Below are 23897 nucleotides of genomic sequence, written 5' to 3'. Positions count from 1 at the left end.
GACAATTTTTAGCGTATGGTCACGGGATAGTTTGAGCAACTGCTGTTCTGTTTTTCCACTCAAATGAATCACACAGTGAAAGTTGAGAATGGATCCCAAACTTAATCATATTCCTCCATGTTTATATTTTTAAAGTGGATACTAAAGCACTCTGCCAAAGTTGAAAGGTAAGCAACAGTACTGTCTCTTTTACAGTCAGTTGTTATGCTGCTAGTATCCAGAAATTTTATCTGTAGCAGAAACACATATGTGAGATTTCACAGATCTGTCTAGTTTTCCAAATCTTTATTTTCTTCTCAAAAGCTGCTCCTGTATAACTCACCTCAAATATGGTTTTATTGCCCCGTTGAATGAACAGGTTCAGCACATTCAACAAAGTAAAAATGTCTGCAAAGTATGCAAGCTTTACAAGACATATCAAGTCTGAAAAATTTGCAGTGTTTTTAAGATTGAGCACAGAAAGAAAATGTAGCAGCTCTTTGTGAATCTAAAAGGCTCTTTTCAACCTTCCACTGTCAGATTGCAATCACACTTTCATAGGAAACAATAATTTGTTATGTCCTGCACCCATTTTTAAACACAACTTTGCAAAAAGGAATGAATTCAAAGGTCAGGACTTCACAAAATTCACAGCTGCATTTAGCACAGAGCTGGAGGGAGAGAGAACCTTGTTTTAGTCAGGGGCCACTGACGCACAGAAAAATCAGTCTGGGCCACACACAAGCAAAAAGATAGCAATAACCCCTCACTACTTACTTGCTCTCAGTGTTCCCAAGGTGGGGAGCAAAAAACCTACCTCTTACTCATTCTTAACTCAGTGCATGCTCAGTGCTAAAGCTCGGGGCTTCCAGCCCACAAAGTTGAGATTTGCAGCGAGTCAGATCAAATTAATCTGGGAAACAGATCCGGCCTGCGGGCCATAGGTTTCCCACCCCTGATTTAGTATATCATGTAATTTGGGTTTAATTTTATTTGATGCAAGGTCTTGTTGATGCAACATATAGTGCATTACAATTACCTGTGGGGTTATGACTTGTATTCTTGCTACACCACCACTCCTATTGCTTGTCGTAGTGGTATCACTGAGTGTTCAAACAGCAACACACTTCACCCTATTCAGCAAGACAGTTTCATGAAATGATCCTTTAATTTGACTATTTCTTAACCTGTTGTCCATTTTGGTAATTCCTGACAAAACAGAAAACCCTTCAACATTTTCCCCAGACAGATATAATGAACAAAAACTAATAACTGTGCTGCATTAACAACACCACTTCTTTCATCAAGCTGAATTACAAGATGTTCACATGTAAGAAGCCTTTCAGTTAGTTGGGATTTTATATCATTTGAAGACTCTTCAATTCTCCTGCTTACTGTGTTATTAGAAAGTGGTGAGATTTTAAGTTTCTTCACTACATCTTTGCTTATCACTTTGCACATTTCTACAGCAGCTGGAAGACTCAGTTGTTCGCCAGTGGCATGGGACTTTTTTACTCTTTGCAATCCAAACCACTGCTAAGAAAGATGCTTTCAAAGCCTTTTCTGGAACTGATGTTATATTTGTCATTTGAGTTTTCTGTCTATTGTATTCTTCATTATTTTATTTAACAAGTCTCTGAATTTATCTTGTAACTGCAGGTGCCTTGTTATGAGATGGTTTCAGCTCTGCAGATTTAATTGATTCGTTTGATAGGATTCATAAGCATACAACACATTGCAATTGTTCATCACTAAATTCCATAAAATCAATATAACTTTGGTCAAATTTTGTTCTTAATTTTTCTTACTACTTGAGTCTACATTGTCTCTCATTGCAGGAAAATTAGCAGTACTTGTTGAGGACATTTTCATAAACCTCTCTGTTTTGAGTATAATTTACTTGTACTTATAAAAATATATTCTATTTCCACCTGCCAAAGATGTCTCAGTTATAAAACAAACAAACAAAATAGGACATCACTTCTGATTTGCTGTTACATTGTTCATACACCATGGAATATGTTGTGTTAACAGAAATAGACAGTTTCAGTTTTAATCATTAGGCAATGCAGATGTGCAGTGAAATTATTTTTTTTTAATTTTTCTGCAACCTCTTAGACAGTCTGTGTGCTCATACACCCCTTCTCACAGAAGCACATAGTTACTGAAACTCCCATACTTCTCCATAGACACCTCCTTATGACCATGTTTCTTCTTCATAGATACAGGCAGTCCCCGAGTTACGCGGATCCGACTTATGTCGGATCCGCAGTTACGGACGGGGTTTGCTGCCCGTCTCCCTGGTCTGCTGAAGACAAGCAGACCAGGGAGACGGGAAGCAAAGCCTCTGAGGACACCGGCAGCGGGACAGCCGCGGCGCATCTGGGCTGTCCGCTGCCCGCGTGCTCCGCGGCTTTGCTCCACGTCTCCCCAGACCAGGGAAATGGGGAGCAAAGCCGGGGAGCACGCAGGCAGCGGACAGCACAGACGCGCCGCGGCTGTCCCGCTGCCGGCGTCCTCAGAGGCTTTGCTCCCCGTCTCCCTGGTCTGCTGGAGACCAGCAGACCAGGGAGACGGGGAGCAAAGCCGCTGAGCACGCGGGCAGCAGGACAGCCACGGCGCGTCTGGGCTGTCCCGCTGCCCCCGTGCTCCGCGGCTTTGCTCTGGACGCCTGTGGTACAGCAGCTGGGGCGCTGCCGGTTGGTCCTGTAGTGCTGCTCTGGGCGCTACTGGACCAACCCAGCAGCACCCCAGCTGCTCTGCCCCAGGCGTCCCCAAGTCAGCCGCTGCTGAAACTGACCAGGGCTGACTACAGGAAGCCCGAGGCAGAGTTGCTCTGCCCCGGGCTTCCTGGAATCAGCTGCTGATCAGTTTCATCAGCAGCTGACTTGGGGACGCCTGGGGTTCTTAAGTTGAATCTGTATGTAAGAACTGGCGTCCAGATTCAGCCTGTTGAAACTGATCAGTGGCTGATTCCAGGAAGCCCGGGGCAGAGCAACTCTGCCTCGGGCTTCCTGTAGTCAGCTACTGGTCAGTTTCAGCAGCGGCTGAATCTGGATGCCAGTTCTGACTTACATACAGATTCAACTTAAGAACAAACCTACAGTCCCTATCTTGTACGTAACCCGGGGACTCCCTGTACTGATGGCTTCCCATAAATTTTCCATATAGGCTTTGCAATGTCTCCTTTGCTTCCTTTTTCTGTAAGAAGTACAGTTTCTCCCCCCTCCTCCCCAAACCACAAGACTGCATCATGTCTTGAACTGAAGGAGAATGAAAAAAAATCTAATACCTGATATGAGTAATAAAAATAATTTTGTCCTAGTTTCTCTTTGCATACTTCAGGTTTGAGTAATGTTAGAATTTTTTATATTTCAATTTTTATTATTATTATTATATTTTAAAGAAATGGCTAAAAAACCAACACAAGAAGCAAAATGCTTAAAGTGCTCTACCAAGCATTACAAAAGCTAGTTCATCATTTTCAAGATAAAGAGTTCACCATCCTAAGCCACAGATACGGAAATTAGTGGCATAGCACTTTTGATAAACTTTACCTTTTTCACAGTTAATTGTCAGATAAAGTATTAAAGAAGAACTAGATTTTAGAAAAGTCTTAAAGGGAAACTCGGAATGGAGTGCTTTGTCTTTTACTTATTCAAAGAAAGAAGAATAAATTAATTATTTTCTTTATTTTTAGCTTCTCATGTCTGTGTTTGACAACAGCATGAAAACTTCTGGAGTTATTGAAAGTGACCCTTTTGACTGGGAGAAGAGTGGAACTGATGGCTCTCTTACAACAACAACAACGTCAACCACGCCTCAGTTACATACTCGCCTGACCCCTGCTGCAATTGGGTATTTTCAATCATTTCCCATGTTTACCTAAAAGGCCAACCACTTAGCAGCAGGGGAAAGTTATCTGTTATATCTGTTTCTTAGGGTGCTAACTAATAGGGAATTGCAGAATACTAGGTCTCCCTTTGCTCACTATTCAGCCTGTCCTTAAAAAAAACTTTGCTGTCCTAAATGTACAGCATGTACAGAAGGTTGGTACATATCTGGGTTAGGAAATTACTTTATTTACATTTTCCACTCAACCTTTTGCTAAAGCCTATGCTACAAACATATTGCAAATCTCTGGGAGCCAAAGATGAAAAATATTGTACTCATATGAATACAACATAGTATAATAGAATACAATATAAAATATAAATACAGGCAGTCCCCGGGTTACGTACAAGATAGGGACTGTAGGTTTGTTCTTAAGTTGAATCTGTATGTAAGTCGGAACTGGCGTCCAGATTCAGCCGCTGCTGAAACTGACCGCCAGTTCTGACTTACATACAGATTCAACTTAAGGTCCCCAAGTCAGCTGCTGCTGAAACTGATCAGCGGCTGATTCCAGGAAGCATGGGGCAGAGCATCTGTGCCTCGGGCTGCCTGTAGTCAGCGCTGGTCAGTTTCAGCAGCGGCTGACTTGGGGATGCCTGGGGCAGAGCAGCTGGGGTGCTGCTGGGTTGGTCCAGTAGCGCCGCTCCTCGGCGCTACTGGACCAACCCAGCAGCACCCCAGCTGCTCTGCCCCAGGCGCCCTGATTCAGCCGCTGCTGAAACTGACCAGCGCTGACTACAGGAAGCCCGAGGCACAGTTGCTCTGCCCCAGGCTTCCTGGAATCAGCCGCTGATCTGCCCCAGGCTTCCTGGAATCAGCCGCTGATCAGGACACCTGGGGCAGAGCAGCTGGGGTGCTACCAGGTTGGTCCAGTAGTGCCCAGAGCGGCGCTGCAGGACCAACCGGCAGCGCCCCAGCTGCTCTGCCCCAGGGTCCACAACAAAAGCCTGGTCTGCTGGGGGGGGGGGGGCACACTAGCTGCGCCCCCCCCCCCCCAGCAGACCAGGGACAGGGGGAGCAAAGCCGCATGGGCGGGGTGCCGCGCCTCTGAAGCTTTGCTCTGGCGTGGGACCCGCCGCCGCTGCGGCTTTGCTCGTGGTGCCCCTGGTCTGCTGGGGACTGTCCCCAGCAGACCAGGGATACCGTGAGGGAACCCGCCGCTGCTGCAGCTTTGCTCCCGGTGCCCCTGGTCTGCTGGAGACGGTCCCCAGCAGACCAGGGGCACCGGGAGCAGCTTTTCTCGCCCCGGAGGTCGAGGTGGCGGACCGCTGCCTGCGAGCTCCGGGGCGAGAGAGCCCCGTTCGTAAGTGCGTAAGTCGGGGACTGCCTGTACATGTTAATCAGAAGGTCTCTTTGACATTAGGGATCAGGAAGAGTGTGATTTCCAACTTTAGAAAGGAACTGCAGAGTCAGTAGAAAAACAGTTTTTAAAAGGTTTTCTTCATTCTTATAACTGAATTGCATATATGCAGTTTTATGGTATGATACAATTTAACTTTTCAGATTTTATGTTGAGTGGATGTTTTGATACTATGCCTTTAGCTTATGGAATTACCAAAGTCATTTCCACGGCATTATTTCTCACTTCTTCCTTTGTAGAATAGCCAATGCCACACCTATTCCAGGAGATTTGCTGCGAGAGAACACGGATGAGGTGTTTCCAGATGAGCAGCTCAGTGATGGGGAGAATGGTATCCCTATTGGAGTCTCACCAGAGAAACTACCAGGATCTTCTGGGCATCAACGTCCTCAGGAAAAAGATGTCTGGGAGGAGATGGATGCCAACAGAAACAAAATAAAGCTGGGGCTCTGTAAGGTATTTTTAGAACTGCAGTGGGAAAAACCTCTTTCAGCAATTTTCTGGCATTATCAGGGACATGATAATGTGGCATAATGAATGAAAGATCATATGCTCATTTGGCACTTGAAATATTCTGCAATTTGTGCAGAGTAGAAAATGGTTTTTCAAAGCAGAGTGCTGCATGGTTTAATGTGTCAGTGCTCTTTTCACTTCTAAAGGCCTGGGTTCAAAGATGATTTTGGTTCCTGCTCACCGACTGAGGTCAGAAATGTTTTCTGTGGTAGTAATTAAGGGTGAAGATGTGACAATAGATCTGAACTATGTATGCATGCTTGTCTTCATTATGTATCATATCACTAAGTTTGTGTTGAGTAGACTCCCACTGCGGGAAAAATAGAGGTATTAAGGATCAAAATAGAGTTACGTTGACTATTTCATGAAAGGGAACTTGCTCAATGCTTATCTGGTTTATAACTGGCTCTTGACAGTGATTCCTGTCTCTCACTATCATTACTTCTATTATTCTCTCTCATAATCATTACAATTCATATTTAGACAGTTGTAACCAATGCTCCTCTGATGTGACAATGGTATCAGTAGCTGACAGAAAATGTTATTGAAGTGTTCTTTAAGCAGAAATTCTATTGAGTGACAATACTGTATTATTTTTCCAGGTATACATAAAAGATGCTGGTGGAAAACCAGACTGCTGTGATACTTATTTTTGTACCTGCCTACTGTATGTTAGTTTTTAAGGAAAAGAGGCAGAAGACAGGTGGACTTTTTCTCTTTGGGGGCCAAATTCAAGTCAGATACAAGTAGATAAAAGTTTCATTGATATCAGTACGAGTTATATCTGTTTACACTGGGAATCAGAGTGGTCCTTCAACTCTAAATCATAGTTATGTGATCTACAAAGTGAGATGCAGTTGGACATCTTATTTTAATTTCTAATAAACATTGCTCTGCATCATAAAGCTACCTTGTAGACTTTGAGTGCTGCCGTCTTGCATATATAACAGTGAATTCACATGGGCTACGTCTAGACTGGCAAAAAGTTTTCCGTTAAAAGCATTTTCGGAACAGAGCGTCTAGATTGGCATGGATGCTTTTCCTCAAAAGCACTTTTTGCAGAAAAGCGTCCGTGCCCATCGAGACACGCTTTTCCGCAAAAAAGCCCCATGGCCATTTTCGCGATCGGGGCTTTTTTGCGGAAAACAAATCTGAGCTGTCTACACTTGCCCTTTTGTGCAAAAGTTTTGCACAAAAGGACTTTTGCCCAAATGGGAGCAGCATAGTATTTCCTCAAGAAGCACTGATTTCTTACAGTAGGAAGTCAGTGCTTTTGCGGAAATTCAAGCGGCCAGTGTAGACAGCTGGCAAGTTTTTCCGGAAAAGCGGCTGATTTTCCTGAAAAACTGGCCTGTCTAGACACAGCCATGGAGATTAACCTTTCATCAGTTATAAGAAAGGCTATGTCTGTAAAGCAATATGAAGAAGCTCATAGGCTTCTGGATTCGGCCTGTTATTGATGAATTCTAGAAATAGGAGTGGGAATCAGTATATTTCTAAAATCAGGACATTATTGGTTTCTTCTGACTTATTCCATCCTGAGCCTTAATCACATCCACAGTATTGCTGGCAATTTATCCCTAATTTAAACTGGTGCCTAAGAAACTGGTAGATGATGAACACACATAAACTACATGAAATATGGAATGAACATCAGTTGAAGGAGCATCCTCAATATGAAATGATTTGTTAGAGAATAGAAGCCTTGGATTACTGCATACACCAGGGGTGGACAATTACCGGCCCATGGGATGATCTGATCTGCTAGGATTAGCACCTGGTGGGCCCCAACCACTGTATTTAGCTGCACAGCTGCACGTACCAGTGATTGCAGCTCCATTGCTGTGGATTGCTGTTCCTGGCCAGTGGGAGCTGTGGGGAGTGATGTCCCCATCCACGCTGCTTCCTGCTTCTCCTATTGGCTGGGAAGAGCGATCCACTACTAATGGGAGCTGTGATCGCTGGTACCTGTGGCCGTGCAGGTAAATAAAGAAGCAGTAGCCCACCAGGGACTAATGCTTGTGAACCACTATCATGTCATTGCCAACCCCGGCATACACTGTTGTCTTCCATTATTTCAGCATACCTATGAGTTACATTTTTATTTCTATTGTGCTTTATTTGAACAGGCTTCTACTGAGGAGGAAAACAGCCATGGACCAGTGAATGGAATTCTTAATGCACCAAGCCTTGGTTCTCCGGTTCGAGTCCGCTCAGAAACCACCCAGCCAGACAGAGATGTCCCACTGATGCGAAAGTTACGTGCAATCCACAGCTTTGAACTGGAGAAACGCCTGACCTTGGAATCAAAGCCAGACACTGATAAATTTCTTGAGACCTGGTAAACAGATTATTTCTATCTCACCTTTATGCTTGGATCTTTTAGAGGCTTGTTGGCATAGACTGTATTTTCTTTTTTGTGGTACTGTATCCACAGACAGTGGTCAGTGAAAACTTGAAATGAAGATGCTGAGCTATGCTTATGCCAGCTATGACTCATAATGTTTACTGGATCCATAGTATTTGTTCTGAGGAACATCCCTTGCTTATATCCTATTTTGCATTTTCAAGTTACATTTTTATTGAATGTTTATTACTATTTACAATAAGCTGCAGGTATTCATGGCATCTTGTAGACAAATGAAGGTAAAGACCTTACCTCAAGGAATTCTTAATTTAAGGGCCCATTTCTGTCACGCTTCTGTAAATTAGCACATGCTTACAAAGTTAATTTTGTAGGTTATTTTTTATTTGCTTTTCTTCCCAGCTTCTAAAATGTGGTAGGAAACACTGCAACAGATTCTCAAATTAATTTATCTTGGGTTTGTTCCTATGGCACAATTCAAATAGCATAGTTCATTCTTAACTAATTTATATGTAACTTCTTTCTCTCCTAAGCTTGCAGAAGATGCAGAAAGATTCACGTGCTGGGAAAGAATCTGCTGTTGCTGCTCCTCCTCCTTCTCTTCCTCAGAAAATATCTGTTCCTGCTCTGGCTGCCCGCACTGACCATGTCTGGCATTATGATGAAGAATATCTCCCTGATGCTTCTAAGCCTACTTCAGCCAGTTCTCCAGAACAGGTTGATGGCATTGTTAGTAATGGATTTGTGGCTGTCAATTTAAGCTCCTGCCGGCAGGAGGTTGATTCCAAGGAATGGGTGATAGTAGATAAGGAACGGGACTTGAAAGATTTCAGGACCAATGGGGCTTTAGTACATAAAACAACTGGAAGTCCCTCAGATGAGGAGCCTGAGGAGCTACAGGTCCTAGAAGAATCCCCCCAAGAGGAACATCTAAGACTGGGTACTTGGGCAGAAAACAATGTCCATGCTAAGAATGAAGCCTCAGGTGTGGGGTTAGATCTAGCTATTGATCATGCTACTGCTGCTTCCGAAAGATTTACAGATAAATTAGAATTCATGGCTGGAGCTGCTGGCCAGTTTCTTGCAGCCACACCTTCAAGTCCAATGGAGGCCCAAGCTGAAGGAGCCCTTACTCTGGTAAGAAACTCGTAGTTGTAATCATGTCTTTACTCTTTATTCAAAGGTATATGAGAATAAAGCAGTAAATGAAAAGGCAGTGGCTAAAATGTAAAGTGTTCTGGAATTTTTAGGTAATGGGATATGAGGCTTGACTCTGCACTGGGGATTTCCCAGGATCTGCTAAATTTGTTTGAATTATTTAAGAGGTTTGCTACTCAGTAATGAACAACCCTCAGAACTGGGCATAATTTAAAAATATATATTACAAACCTTTCAGCCAATGAAATATACACATATGAATGTGAGTAAATAAACAGGAAGTATAACAAATGTGTAAAATACCATGCAACTGGATGTTATGTCCTTTCGAGAAAGTCTAATGGGCAGAAGCTAGTAGTGTACCAAAGAAACAAAGTTCTTTTCTCCCTCCAGCTTAAAATTAGTTTCTTTCTCCTGAATATCCTCTGCTGCTTTCAGGCCCTGAAACAACTTCTTGGCTTCCCTTTTGACAGGCTAGACTATGTTTATTGATTATAAGGACTTCTAGTGCATAGACACTGTAGTATTTATGTTTCTATTACCTTTAATATATTTTGAACCAGTTAGATTTCTCTACTGGCTTCTCTAACTCCACTGCTACTTCCCACTCCTGAAATAGTTCTGTAATTGCTTGTCATATGCCTCTCTTCTGCTGGACAGAGTACCCAACAGATTCCTCTGCTGCTTCTCCTATTGGCACATTTTTCTTTTCTGTGTCATGCATCCCTCACCTGCACAATGTCCAATAGTTTTCCTTTACCCTCAGACTTTATATCTCCCCTTCCTTACTCAGAGAAGCACTATAGTTTAGAGCTGTGGTGTCCAACATACTAGCCCAGGGGTCAGCAACCTGTGGCTTACTAGGCTGTTTTGAAGCTCGAACCCAGTCACCCTTTGCTCCCTCCGCAGCAGGGAGCCCACACTGGAGCTACAGCAGGCCCAGGGCAAAACAGTTCAGCCTGTGGATATAACAGGGAGTCTCAGGCAGACTCCCTTGCTTGCCCTGCCCCTGCTCACCACTCAGAAAAGCAGCTTCAGGACTGTATATTTTTCACAAATTGTGAGCAGGAGGGAATGGGGAGTGGTGCTTCATGGCTGCTCCTGCCCTCAGCACAATCCCATTGGCTGGTTTCTGGCCAATGGAAGCTGCCTTTTTCAAGAACAGGCAGCGTGCGACGCACCAATCCCCCTCCCCTCCGGCTCTTAGTCACACAACACATGACCATTCAGCTTGTGTGGGGGCAGGGCAGGCTCCTTGAGAAACATGCTGAGTTGCGGGCTGGGAATCTCACTGGAAAGTCTCCTGGCCAGAGTCTGCGTCTGGCACCCCAGTCCCTTCCTTCCCCACCCAGTCCTCTGCCCGCCTACCCCACATAACCCAAACCCTCTGCCGCCTTCCTGAGCCCATCTCCCCTATCAGACCCTGTGCCCTAACAATCCCTCCTACATCCCAGTCCCCTGCTCTAGGTCACAATCCAAACTCCTGCCCCTCAGTCCCGTGCCTTGGGTCACAACTGCCTCCTTCACGTGAACTCAGTGGCCCTCAACCCAAAACAGGTTCCCCACTTCTGCCATAAATAAAGACAATATTGAAACCTTTTGTGTTAGACATAATATTTTACTTTATTTAAAAATGAAGCCTGGCCAGCAAGCCTCCAATTGGGGCCCAGTCCCCATCTGGCCACAGCGTCATAACACTCCTGCACACCCCCACACACCTACCCTGAGCCCATCATACACCTGATCCCCCTTCCCTGAGCTTCTCATACCTCCACATCCCTAGACTCCTGCACCCCCACATCCTCAATCCCCTGCCATAATACTCCTCCATCTCCCACATACCCGAACCCCCTGCCCTGAGTCCCTCATATACCCCAACCCAGATTCCTGCACCCCCATATCTCCAATTCCCTGCCATAAGATTGATGGAAGACAGCCTGAATGTGTGCATGAAGCTGGATTTGAGCAGTTATGATGTAAACTTCAAAGAAAAGCATGAAAAGATGCAGCATAAGTCCCATTAAATAAAGTCTGTGAGTACAATGTTTCATTTATGCTATATTAATCGTGTCAATTATCAATAATATTAAGATGTGTATTTTCAGTTATGCATATGGGCATTCTTATATGGCTCTTTGTTGACCACTTGTTCTGAATTTTGATATAGTTTGGCTTTTTGGTTTGAAAAGGTTGCCAACTCCTGCACTAGCCACATGTGGCTGTTTGGCTGGTTGAATGTGGTCATTTCAGAACTGGTTGGAAACCACAGGTTTAGAGGTTAAATCAGGGTACAGGGACTCAGTATTTGTGATTTCAGTTCTTGTCTCTTACACTTTCTGTGTCATCTGTAGGGCCCTACCAAATTCACAGTCCATTTTGGTCAATTTCAGTCATAGGATTTTAAAAAATCATAAATGTCATGATTTTGTCTTTTTAAATTTGAAATTTCATGGTGTTCTAATAGGTTCTTGTCCCAAAAAAGAAGTTGTGGGGGTTTCAGGGTTATTGTGTGTGTGCGTGTGGGTGGGTGGATGGATGGATGGATGGGAGGTTGTGGTACCTTTGCTTCTGCAATGCTTCTGGTGGCAGCATGGCCTTGGAGCTGGACAGCTGGAGAGCATAGGCTGCTGCCTACCATCCCAGCTCTGAAGTCAGATATGCCACTAGCAGCAATACAGAAGTAAGAATGTCATGGTATGATATTGCCACCCTTTTGTATGATTGCTGGCAAAACAGGACCTTCAGTCAGCAGCCACCACTCTTCGGCTTTCTAGCACCATAGAAGTAAGGGTGGCATGGTATGGTCTTGCACCCTTACTTCCTTCATAGCTGAGCACCTGGTAACAGCAGCCATTTTGTGGCCACCCAACTCTGAAGGCAATGCAGAAGTGAGAGTAGCAATGACATGACCCCCCTAAAATAACCTTGCAACTTCCCATAGTCCCCTTTTGGGGGTAAGGATTCCCAATTTGAGAAACGTTGGTCTCCCCCATGAAGTTTGTATAGTATAGAAGGAAAGCAAACAAAAAACCAGGTTTCACAGAGAAGACCAGATTTCATGGTACATGATGTGTATTTCATGGTGATGAATTTGGGGGGGGGGGCCCTACTCATGTATATGAGAGAGAAAATTCATTTACTTAACTTGTAAAGCAAGCACTGGTCTTGGAAAATCTCCTTTTACATTAAAAGAATGTTATTCAGATTTAGTTTGTAGATGTAGTTTCATTAATTCTACTAATCATGCTATCTACAATGATGTTAATGTTTTCTGCCTAATTTATGTAGTTCCTGCATTAGAACTAAACTCTCTGGGTCAAAATGCATGGCTGTAGAAGCCCTACTATGTGGAACCTGAACTCAAAGAGGAAAGAGAACAGTCCAAGGGTGCATCTGCACAGCAGGGCTTAACTTGAAATAAGCTATGCAAATTGAGCTACGTCAATTGCATAGCTTATTTCGGAATAGCTTATTTCGAAATTGGGAGCGTTTACACAGCATTTATTTTGAAAGAGAGCACTTTTCCTTCAACTTCCCTTACTCCTCGTACAATGAGGGTAACAGGAGTCAGAGTAAGAAGTCCTCCAGCTTGACAGTTTTTTGACATTTTTTTTAAATAACTGCCTACTGTGTAGACACGGACTAAGATAGTTAGAAATAACACTAGTTATAATATTGCTGTGTAGACGTACCCCAAGATGAATCTATTGGGGGAAATGAACAGGCATAGTCCATGAGTAATGTGTAGAGCTCATGGTGCCTCCAAATAAGAGAAATAAAAATTACAAATGAGGGAACTAATTTTCCTGTTCTTTCATATTTCTGCTGTATCCAATTGCACTGAGACTGCATATGCTATATGAATATGTAGTAGTTGTCAGATCTCTCAACAATACAAAATTTTCTCTAGTATTGAAAGAGGCCAATCTGTACCAGCTGATATCACTTTTACCTTTCAGTTTAAATTAATCATTCAGATGTTTGTTTTTGTAATACTTGTTTTACAGTCCACTTTCAATATATATTTGAACAATTATAAAAGTTTGTCTGCATGTTTCTGTTTGTTATTATTTAGAAATGTCACTAAAATGATCATAAGTAGCAATCTTTGAAATTGAGGGGGTATAGGAAGTAGGGCTTTGAAATTCTCTTCCATTTATTTTAGAGTTCTTCCTCTTTTAATTTTAAGATATCTTCCTTCTTCACATCTGATGTTATGACACAGGGTTTTTTTAAGTGAATGACAGCTGTGCTTTTCAGGTACTGAAGCTCTAGGGCTACGTCTACGCTATAGGGTTTGTGTGCAAAAATGGCTGGTTTTGCACAAAAACCCACAAAGCATCCACACCTCAAGTGCGTTTTTGCACAAGTACATTTACAGTAAATCAAAAGAACAGAGGGGTTTTTGTGGTGAATGTATTCTTCTTTCTACGAGAAATAACTCCTTTTTGCGCAAGAACTCTTGCGCAAAAAGGTGTGTGTGGACGGGCAACAGGGATTTTGTGTAAAAAGAGCCAATTGAAAAAAGCACAGATGCTCTGGTGGCTATTCTGTGAATAGCAATCAGCGCTTTCTTTCGAGAGAGCGTCCATGCATTCTGGACACTCTCTTGTGCAAGAAGTTTTTGCGGAAGAGATCTTCTGCAAAAAGCTTCTTGCACAAGAAGCCTGCAGTGTACACGTAGTTCTAAGAGTGCTGTTAACACCTTCTCCTTGGAAATTGTGCAATACATCCACAGTACTCTGTTTCCAATCACAATAGGAAGGCAAATGGGATACACAATGAAGGAGATAAATAATAATATCATCTGATGATTTTTAGCAATAGATATTCCATAATATTGCTTCAGTGCTTATTCAATGCTTGCAAAGATTTTATTAGCTTCAGAGTTATGCATCACAGAGCTATAGGTTTTAGTGGCATTTTGTCTACCTTAAGTGAAAAGGTATTCCAAAAAACTGTTAGATGGAAGGCTTGTTCTTGCACTTCTTGCATATTGCCTATTCCACACACTGCTGCCATTCAAGCTCTTTCAAGGGTATTTTTTTTGTTGTTAGTTGCAACATTTGGGATGAAGTCTTATGCTCAGTCCTGATCCACATATTACAGGAAGCCACAATTGCTTCACCATTTCATACCATGATTTGGAAATTTCCTAAAGTCACACCTTTTAACCTCAGTGCTTAACCCTATGGCTATGTCTACACTGGCGAGTTATTGCTCAAGAACGGTGGTTCTTCTGCAAAGTGTCCACACTGCCCACCCGCTCTTGCGCAAGAAGATTTACAGTATGGTGTGGTAAGAGAGGGCTTCTTGTGCAAGACTACACTCTTTTTTTAACAGGTGTAAGCCCTCTTGCGCAGGAGCTCTTGTGCAAGAGGGCAGTATGGACGCTCGGCAGGGGTTTCTTGCGCAAGAAAGCCATCGGTGTTTCTTGCACAAGAGTGCATCCACACTTCCATGGGCACTCTGGCACAAAAACACATCTCACACATGGCGATGTGGACGTGTTCTTGCGCAGGACTTCTTGCCTAAGAATCCTTGCGCAAGATGTTCTTGCACAAGAAGCCACCAGTGTAGACATAGCCTTCGAGTTTAGTGTTTCAGCAATCCCATTGTGCTTCGGTACAACCACAGTTGTAAAGCATGCTGTGTATTGATCTGCACAAATAGTTCAGTCAAAAAACAATGCTGTGTTAAACAATAGCAAAGACCAGTGCAATGATCAACAATTGCATGCACTCATCTTTGCAACAGTTTTTTTGCCTAGTGTTTCTATATATCCTGAATGTATGTTTGCTGAATATATGAGTAAAGTTAGGGGAATAGATGGCCAAAGAGAATATCTAATTTTGATATTAATTTTTTAAAATGGATGATAAATGTGGGGGCTTCAGATTTTATATGCCTTTTAAACTATCACCTTTTAGCCTGAGACACAGTTGATTCTGGCATTGTAAGAAAGCTACACAGAGAGTAAGTTAAAAATAAATTGTTACAAATAATATATTTGAAAAACTTATTTTTCCCCACCATGTTGTTCTCACAGCTCAACTCATCTCATATGCTGCATTTCTCCACTCCGAGAATTTCAAGTCCCTTCCTCTGCACCCTGAGCCATATAGCCCATCTGTCTTCCCACTTGGACCCTAAGAAAGAGGCTGGGTTACCCAGGAGTCAATCAGCAGAGAGCCATTCCTCCTCTTCCTGTTCAACTGGCCGTAGACAACTTCCTGTCATTCCCAGTGGCAACAAGTTTCCCCCTGTCATTCGCATCTCAAAAGCACAACTCCAACAGGTGAATAAGTCTTCATCTTCGTAAAAGCACTGCACTGTCTCAGTCATTTGCTAAGTTGTAAGGTTCGTAGCTGCTTTTCAGGTACAGCAATATGGAGGCACTAATCTTGCTGCTATAAAATATCTCTTGAAAAAGCATATTGAGAAGATCTATTGAAAGAGCACCTAGTGTACTTCATCAAAAAAAAGAGCCAAAAACATTTCCTGAGAAAGATAAGTTAGTACCACTGAAAGGGATAAAAACAGAGTCAGAAATACTTGCTAATCTTTCAGAGGACAGGCTAGTTAGTAATACCTAGAGATTATTTCTTTTGGAGAGGATAAAGGCAAGATCACTTAGGGAACTGTTATTTGAGATCTGTAAATCTACTACGTCTGTGAGGATAGGTTTAGGTTCCCCCAAAGTATTTTGGTGAGAAAAGATGGGAGCATGAATGTAGAAAGAGGATTCTTGCTTTTAAAAATAAGGTCAAGAATTCTCCATTTGTGAAGATAGATTATTTAGAAACATCTGATTACTTGTGGGGAGGAATATACAGTTTAATCTGCCTGAAAGACTTTTGGTAGAAAAAAATAGTGTCAGTATGCTTTCTTTGGGTATTTGTAACACTTAACAATCTAAAAAGATTGCATTGCTTCTGGTGGATAAATTAATGTTAGGAATAATCAATGAGAACTGCTAATGGCAAAGCTAATAGGGGAACTTGTGACTTCATTGTTCTCTGCTGTGTCCAAATTCTGCAGCTTTTTTCCAGTAAGAAAGAGATTAAAGTTCAGAATTATACTTTGTGAGTGTCATAATTTGTATTGTGGTCACAAAGATTTCGTTTGCGAAATTCTAAGCAGCTTCAGCTTGCAAGGACTATTGAAGCAGTGTGACATAACATTGATTTCACATAGATCCAAACGCCTCATCATTTATCATTACACCATCAACATTTCATCTAGACTAAAAAGAATTTCCACATTGTCTTCTGTTTCCTGTATAGTTATTATAAATAAATATCTATATCCAATGTTTAGTTTTTCTATAAAGCTGTAACCCACCCGCTAGTTTGATAGTTCTGATAGGTGGAAGGGATTGCTAAGCCTCCCTCTATACATTAGTTGCTAGAGTGGCAGGAGAAATAGGCTCTCACCTTCATTCACATTTTGATAGAGGTGCCTTCTCCCTGTCATATGGTCATGCAAGATTTGGAAGGACTTAGATGCTTTCTGCCTTCTTGTTTTGTTTAGTTTGCATCATGAGGAAGATTAAAGGATGTCACCTCTTGGGATGTTGTTATATAGATGTTTAAACAATTAACTGATAAGGTTAATCCAAATGACTACACGCAGCCCCGCCCCTTGCTGCCTCTGATACAGAAGCAGCAGCACAAGGGTGCAGACAGGAGGGGGTGCCTGAGCAGAGATGCTTGCCCCCCACCTCCGCATCTCTGTTAGAGGTAGCAGCATGGGGGAGGAGGGCAGGCAGGAGCTGGTGCTGCCTTTGTAACAGAGGCAGTAGTGTGGGGGGAAGTGTGGGCAGGGAAGGCTGCCATGGAGCAGCCTCTGTCTGCGGCAGCCCAGGCTCTCCGCAGACAGAAGCTGCTCCACGAGATGTCAGTGCAGCCTCTGTCTGTGGGGAGCTTGTGGCCCCCATGGACAGGGGATGCTGCTGCCTCTATATCAGAGACAGCAGTGCAGGGTGGCAAATTGTTCCCTGAGAGTGGGGCCTGGAGATGGGAATGCACTGGCTGCCGGCGCCACCCCTGGGGACCAGTTTAGTGATCATGTAACCGTTAAAAATTATTGTGGCTACATGATTACTAAAAACACAATATCTAAAATCCCTAGGCAACATATGAGTTACATTTAAGTTTGTAATATTAAAGTAGATAATATTGAGCAGATATTTGCAGCTTTTGACATGTGCTTCCAAGCCCTTTGGGTTTGGGTAGGGTCTAGTCACTGTACTCCTAGTCTCAGACCTTTTGTCTGACACATCTCTTCCTTGGGATATGGGATGTGCAAAGAACATTTAGCAAAGGAGTTTCTTAACTACAGTCTGTTTACTCTTCAAGCAGTCAAGGATTACAGATAGCTGAAAACAGTAAAAGTTGTGAGACCGTTCCTCCCATGGTTTGAGCTTGCCCTTCCTGTGAGTCCAGGGTTTGTCAGCATTTTAGATAGGGTAGAGTCCTGTCTGCCTTTGCACTCCTGTCAGTCTTTCTTATTGTTGGTAATGAAAAAAAATTAAAAATAACACATAGTTTTGCAGCATCTTAGAGACTAATAAAAAGTTTACAGTAATTCCTCATTTAACACTGTAGATATGTTTCAGAAAATGATCATGTTAAGTGAAAATGTGTTATGCGGGGTCAGTTTTCCCAGTGAAAATAATGGAAAAGGTGAGGGTTGTGTTTCAAGCAGTGGCTTCTGTTGGGACCGGGACACAAGGTTGGAGGAAAAAGGGGACTGGGTTACAGCAGGGAGGGGAGGTGTTTGGCTCTGGGGAAGGGGCAGGGAAGAGAGGGGAGAGGGATTGGGTTGGGAGTATGCCCCTGTGACAAGTCTGCTGGGACCTGCACTGTGTCTGGTGAGGGGAGATGGCCAGGGAACAGTGCAAGGAGTGGCGAACCCTCTGCCGCTTTGCAGGGAGGTGGGGGAAGCCCAGCCGCCAGCCTGCAAGCGGGGGTGGAGGAGAGGGGGCAAGGCGTCCAGCAAGCGGGAGTCAGTGGGGAATGGAGCGGTGAGCGGCAAACCCTCCGCCACTTTGCAGGGAGGCGAGGGAAGCCCCACGCAGCCACCGGCAATGGGCCAGCTGGGGAAATCGTGTTATTCCGGGGACGGTTGTGTAATTCAAAAAACGTTCCCCCCCAAAAAATCGTGCTATTGCGAAAACTTGTTAAGCGGGCACATGTTAAATGAGGAATTACTGTAGATGATATCATAAGCTTGTGGGCACAACCCACTTCAGATGAATGGAGTTAAGGGGTCTGGTTTCCAAATAAATAGCAGGGAAAGAAAGGAGACTGGGGCGGCGGGGGGAGAAGAGAAGGAAGAAGAAGGAAAAAAGGGGGAAAACAATTAGAGTGTCCACGTTAAATGAAGCTGATAGACTGGTTATGAAGTGCTCTTAAGTATCCTGTGCTTGGTTTTTTATGTCATTAGGATGTGAAATATAGCAGGCCATTCACACACGGTCTTTGTTTATTTATCTGTTGCAGGTATCAAACTTGTAAATGAAATTAAGTTCAGAAGCCTCAGTTTCAAGATGGTTTTTAAAATTGGCTTGCAATAATATGATAACTTTGAGATCCATTAATGTGTGTCTGAGCAAGTTAAAATGTTCCCCAACAGGTTTCCGAGTGTTACCATTTTGAATATCTGATTTGAGTCTATTAATCCTTTCTTGTAGAGCCTGTCCAGTATGGCCAATATACATGGCAGAGGGCATTGCTGGCATTTGATGGCATAGATCACATTGGTGGATATGCAGTTATACGAACTTCTGATGTGGTGATTTCTGTGGTTAGGTCCCGTAATGATGTCGCTTGTAAAGATGTGTGGACAGAGTTGGCATCGGTGCTGATTGCAGGGGTAGGTTCCTGGATGACTATAATGGAGGTATGGTTTGTGGCTACTGGGAAGAATTTGTTTGAGGTTAGGGAGTTATTTGTAGATGAGGATTGGCCTGTCCTCCAAGGCTTGTGATGGTGTGTTGGTAATGGTAATGGTTGGCTTTCCCAGCACAAAGCAGAACCTTGCTGTAAAGTAGGGTCTCCACGTCTCTGCATTGTGCTTCAGTGGGAAACTCTAGCCCCCTGCTGTCATGCCTGTCACTCCTTGCTGGCCTCTGGGAGAAAAAGCACATTATTCTCCTTAGAGTAGTGTTGTTGGGGTGCTCCACTCAGGTCTCAGTGCGTCCTTGTGCTGCTGATGGGAGATATTTGTCTAGCAGTATCTTCCTTCACCGCGCTTTTGCAGTCGCCGTCTCACGCTGTTTTCATTCATTAGATGCATGCTCAGCATGAGCTTCCCTCAGTTCCTTTTCTACTGTCCTGGGCTGAAGATGGAATCACAGCAGTGCTTTCCTTTCTGACATGTATATATATATATATATATATATATTTACATACAGTTTGTTGTTAATTTTAGTCAGTTAGTTTTACCTAGTTCTCTACTTGGGGGGGGGGGGAAGAAATCCACTCCCCCATTTTTTCTTCATCTTCTTCTTCCCTACTCTAGGTTTCTCTAGCTTCTGAATCTTCATGTTTGTTCAACATGCCATGTTCTCCTGGCTTCAAGAAATGTGATTCATGTCGGGACTCAATGCCAGTTTCATATGGACACACGTCCTCTATAAAATGCTTAGGGGAAAAGCCATGTAGCTCAGAAGTGCCTGCATTGTCAAAATAATGACAGCCAGAGTGAGCAAAGACCGTGAAATGAGGCTGAAGAATCTTCTCTGGGGAAAATCCCTCCAACCACCAAGGGAAAAGTTCCCAGAGACGTGGGCATATTCAGTGCCCTATAAAAGGGCCAATTCATCACCCCAAAGACGTTCTTGTATGCTGAAGTCTTCCCCAGCACTGTCATTGCCAGCTATGTCCTGGGCTGCTTATTCCCTGGGGCTGTCAACTTCCAGCACTGTGGAGAAGCGAAAACCGAGCTCAGCCAAGATGACTGTGTCGGAATCCAAGCGGCATACTATTTTTTGGCATGGCACCCACTGATGCGGTTACCCCACCGGCACTGACAAAGCAGCATATGCTGCCACCTGCAGGCAACCCAGCACCAGCTGAACACACCAGTTCCTGGCAGCCAGAACTAAAACATACTCTGGCACCGGAGCCTAAGAAGGCTTCTAGGAAGATGCGCCACGTAAACAGACCCCCTGAGGTGGGCACACCATCTCCATTAGTGCTGAGCATACCTTTACCACCACACTCTATGCTAGCCTGCATAGACAAGCTGCAGAAATTCTTGCTTACTCTCCCACAACATCATCACCATGAATCGAACATGGCTCCTCGCAGAGGAGTAGATTTTCATCACAGCACTCATCCCCAACAGGATCAGTAGCTTCATGGCACTCCACTGAGCACCAACCTTTTAAACAACCTCCGAAATTCCCGTGGTTTAACCATCCATGGCTGTACCCACTGCAAAAGTTTAAACCTCAGTGACCTCTTTGGGAGCCATAGCACCGCTATCGTCCCCGTTTCTCCCATTGCCACGGCCCACGTGATACACCAGCCTCTAAACCAGCGCACATAGCTACATTGTCTCCTGTTACCACAACACATTTGTCACAATCCCATCTCCCCTTCGGTAATAACCCAGGCTGATCCAGCAGATGATGGTGAGAATTTACCTCAATCCGATTCAGATAGCTCTTCACAGGTCCAGTAGTCTTTCACTTCTCCTGATGAGGCATTTTTCAATCATTGTCCTCTCCACCTACAGATGACTTAAAACAATTTCAAGAATTATTAAAATCATAGAATCATAGAATAAAAGGACTGGAAGGGACCTTGAGAGGTCATCGAGTCCAGCCCCCCGCCCTCAAGGCAGGACCAAGCTCCGTCTACACCATCCCTGACAGATGTCTATCTAACCTGTTCTTAAATATCTCCAGAGAGGGAGATTCCACCACCTCCCTTGGCAATTTATTCCAATATTTGACCACCCTGACAGTTAGGAATTTTTTCCTAATGTCCAATCTAAACCTTCCCTGCTGCACTTTAAGCCCATTACTCCTTGTCCTGTCCTCAGAAACCAAGAGGAACAAATTTTCTCCTTCCTCCTTGTGACACCCTCTTAGATATTTGAAAACCGCTATCATGTCCCCCCTTAATCTTCTTTTTTCCAAACTAAACAAGCCCAATTCATGAAGCCTGGCTTCATAGGTCATGTTCTCTAGACCTTTAATCAATCTTGTCACTCTTCTCTGTACCCTTTCCAATTTCTCCACATCTTTCTTGAAATGTGGCGCCCAGAACTGGACACAGTACTCCAGCTGAGGCCTAACTAGTGCAGAGTAGAGCGGCAGAATGACTTCACGAGTTTTGCTTACAACACACCTGTTGATACAACCTAGAATCATATTTGCTTTTTTTGCAACAGCATCACACTGTTGACTCATTCAACTTGTGGTCCACAATGACCCCTAGATCCCTTTCCGCCATGCTCCTTCCTAGACAGTCGCTTCCCATCTTGTATGTATGGAACTGATTGTTCCTTCCTAAGTGGAACACTTTGCATTTCTCTTTATTAAACCTCATCCTGTTTACCTCTGACCATTTCTCTAACTTGCTAAGGTCATTTTGAATTATGTCCCTAACCTCCAAAGAAGTCGCAACCCCACCCAGTTTGGTATCATCTGCAAACTTAATAAGCGTACTCTCTATCCCAATATCTAAGTAATTGATGAAGATATTGAACAGTACGGGTCCCAAAACAGACCCTTGAGGAACTCCACTTGTTATCCCTTTCCAGCAGGATTTAGAACCGTTAACAACAACTCTCTGACTACGGTTATCCAGCCAATTATGCACCCACCTTATCGTGGCCCTATCTAAGTTATATTTGCCTAGTTTATCAATAAGAATATCATGCGAGACCGTATCAAATGCCTTACTAAAGTCTAGGTATAGGACATCCACCGCTTCTCCCTTATCCACAAGGCTCGTTATCCTATCAAAGAAAGCTATCAGATTAGTTTGGCATGACTTGTTCTTCACAAACCCATGCTGGCTATTCCCTATCACTTTATTACCTTCCAAGTGTTTGCATATGATTTCCTTAATTACTTGCTCCATTATCTTCCCTGGGAGAGACGTTAAACTGACCGGTCTGTAGTTTCCTGGGTTGTTCTTATTCCCCTTTTTATAGATGGGCACAATATTTGCCCTTTTCCAGTCTTCTGGAATCTCCCCTGTCTGCCATGATTTTTCAAAAATCATAGCTAAAGGCTCAGATACCTCCTCTATCAGCTCCTTGAGTATCCTGGGATGCATTTCATCAGGACCTGGTGACTTGCTGACATCTAACTTTCCTAAGTGATTTTTAACTTGTTCTTTGTGTATCCTGTCTTCTAAACTTACCCTCTCTCTGCTTGTATTCACTACGTTAGGCACACCTCCAGACTTCTCGGTGAAGACCGAAACAAAGAAGTCATTGAGCATCTCTGCCATTTCCAAGTTTCCTGTTACTGCTTCTCCTTCTCACTAAACAGTGGGCCTACCCTGTCCTTGGTCTTCCTCTTGCTTTTAATGTATTTATAAAAGGTCTTCTTGTTTCCCTTTATGCCTGTAGCTAGTTTGATCTCATTTTGTGCCTTTGCCTTTCTAATCTTGCCCCTGCATTCCCGTGTTGCTTGCCTATATTCATCCTTTGTTATTTGTCCTAGTTTCCATTTTTTATAGGACTCCTTTTTATTTTGAGATCGTGCAAGATCTCCTTGTTAAGCTGGTCTTTTGCCATATTTTCTATCTTTCCTACTGTGACGGCGCATTGGGGGTCCCCGTCTCCTGCACCCCGAAATGGCACAAACGGACTGCACCAGCCGGTGGAATAGAGGAAGTTTATTGCCTCTCCAGGATACAGCACAGCACAGATGTAATCTGGTCCCAGAGCTGGGCTAGGATGCCTCAGGCCCCCTTGAGATGGGGGAACTGGGCCCCTAAACTCCAGCCCCTTCCCCTAGGCTCTCCTCCATCTCTCAGACAGCCAGCAACCAACTAACTACTTCCAGCCCTGCCCCCCAGCCAGGGCAGCATTCCACCTTCCTTTGTTCCTCTCTATGGGGGGTGTCTGGCCACTGGTTTGCATAGTGACTCATCCTGTTTTGCTGGGTCCTGGTACCCACGGCAGCCAGTGGGGGTTCCCCCAGAGCCAGCAGCATAGAAACCAGCCAGGTACCCCCACTACGCCACACCTACACAGCGGAATTGTTTGCTTTTGGGCCCTTAACAACGTCCCTTTGAAATACTTCCAACTCTCCTCAGTTGTTTTTCCCTTCAGTCTTGCTTCCCATGGGACCTTACCTACAAGTTCTCTGAGCTTATCAAAATCTGCCTTCCTGAAATCCATTACCTCAATTGTGCTGGTCTCCCTTCTACCTTTCCTTAAGATCATGAACTCTATTATTTCATGATCACTGTCCCCTATACTGTCTTCCACTTTCAAGTTCTCAACTAGTTCCTCCCTATTTCTTAAAACCAAATCCAGAACAGCTTCTCCTCTGGTAGCTTTTTCAACCTTCTGAAACAGAAAGTTGTCTCCAATGCAGTCCAGAAACTTATTGGATAGCCTGTGCCCCGCTGTGTTAGTTTCCCAGCATAT

General features: G+C 43.8%; 1 protein-coding gene across 6 annotated transcripts in view; it reads left to right on the top strand.

Moving 5' to 3' along the window:
• The window catches only part of TTBK2 (tau tubulin kinase 2), a 169682-nt gene that overhangs the window by 128623 nt on the left and 17162 nt on the right, over positions 1 to 23897 (top strand). For all 6 annotated transcript variants that reach the window (XM_025190893.3, XM_075927247.2, XM_075927244.2 and 3 more), the window contains 5 exons: positions 3680 to 3837; positions 5473 to 5689; positions 7876 to 8087; positions 8645 to 9248; positions 15319 to 15567. In XM_025190893.3, the coding sequence (XP_025046678.1) occupies positions 3680 to 3837; positions 5473 to 5689; positions 7876 to 8087; positions 8645 to 9248; positions 15319 to 15567 (1440 nt within the window). The remainder of the gene's footprint in view (positions 1 to 3679; positions 3838 to 5472; positions 5690 to 7875; positions 8088 to 8644; positions 9249 to 15318; positions 15568 to 23897) is intronic.

The sequence above is a fragment of the Pelodiscus sinensis genome, chromosome 5 (assembly GCF_052426305.1).
Source record: "Pelodiscus sinensis isolate ZL-2025 chromosome 5, ASM5242630v1, whole genome shotgun sequence".
NCBI lineage: Eukaryota > Metazoa > Chordata > Testudines > Trionychidae > Pelodiscus > Pelodiscus sinensis.
Note: the sequence above shows the minus strand (reverse complement) of the source record. Positions and strands in the feature narration are given on the sequence as shown.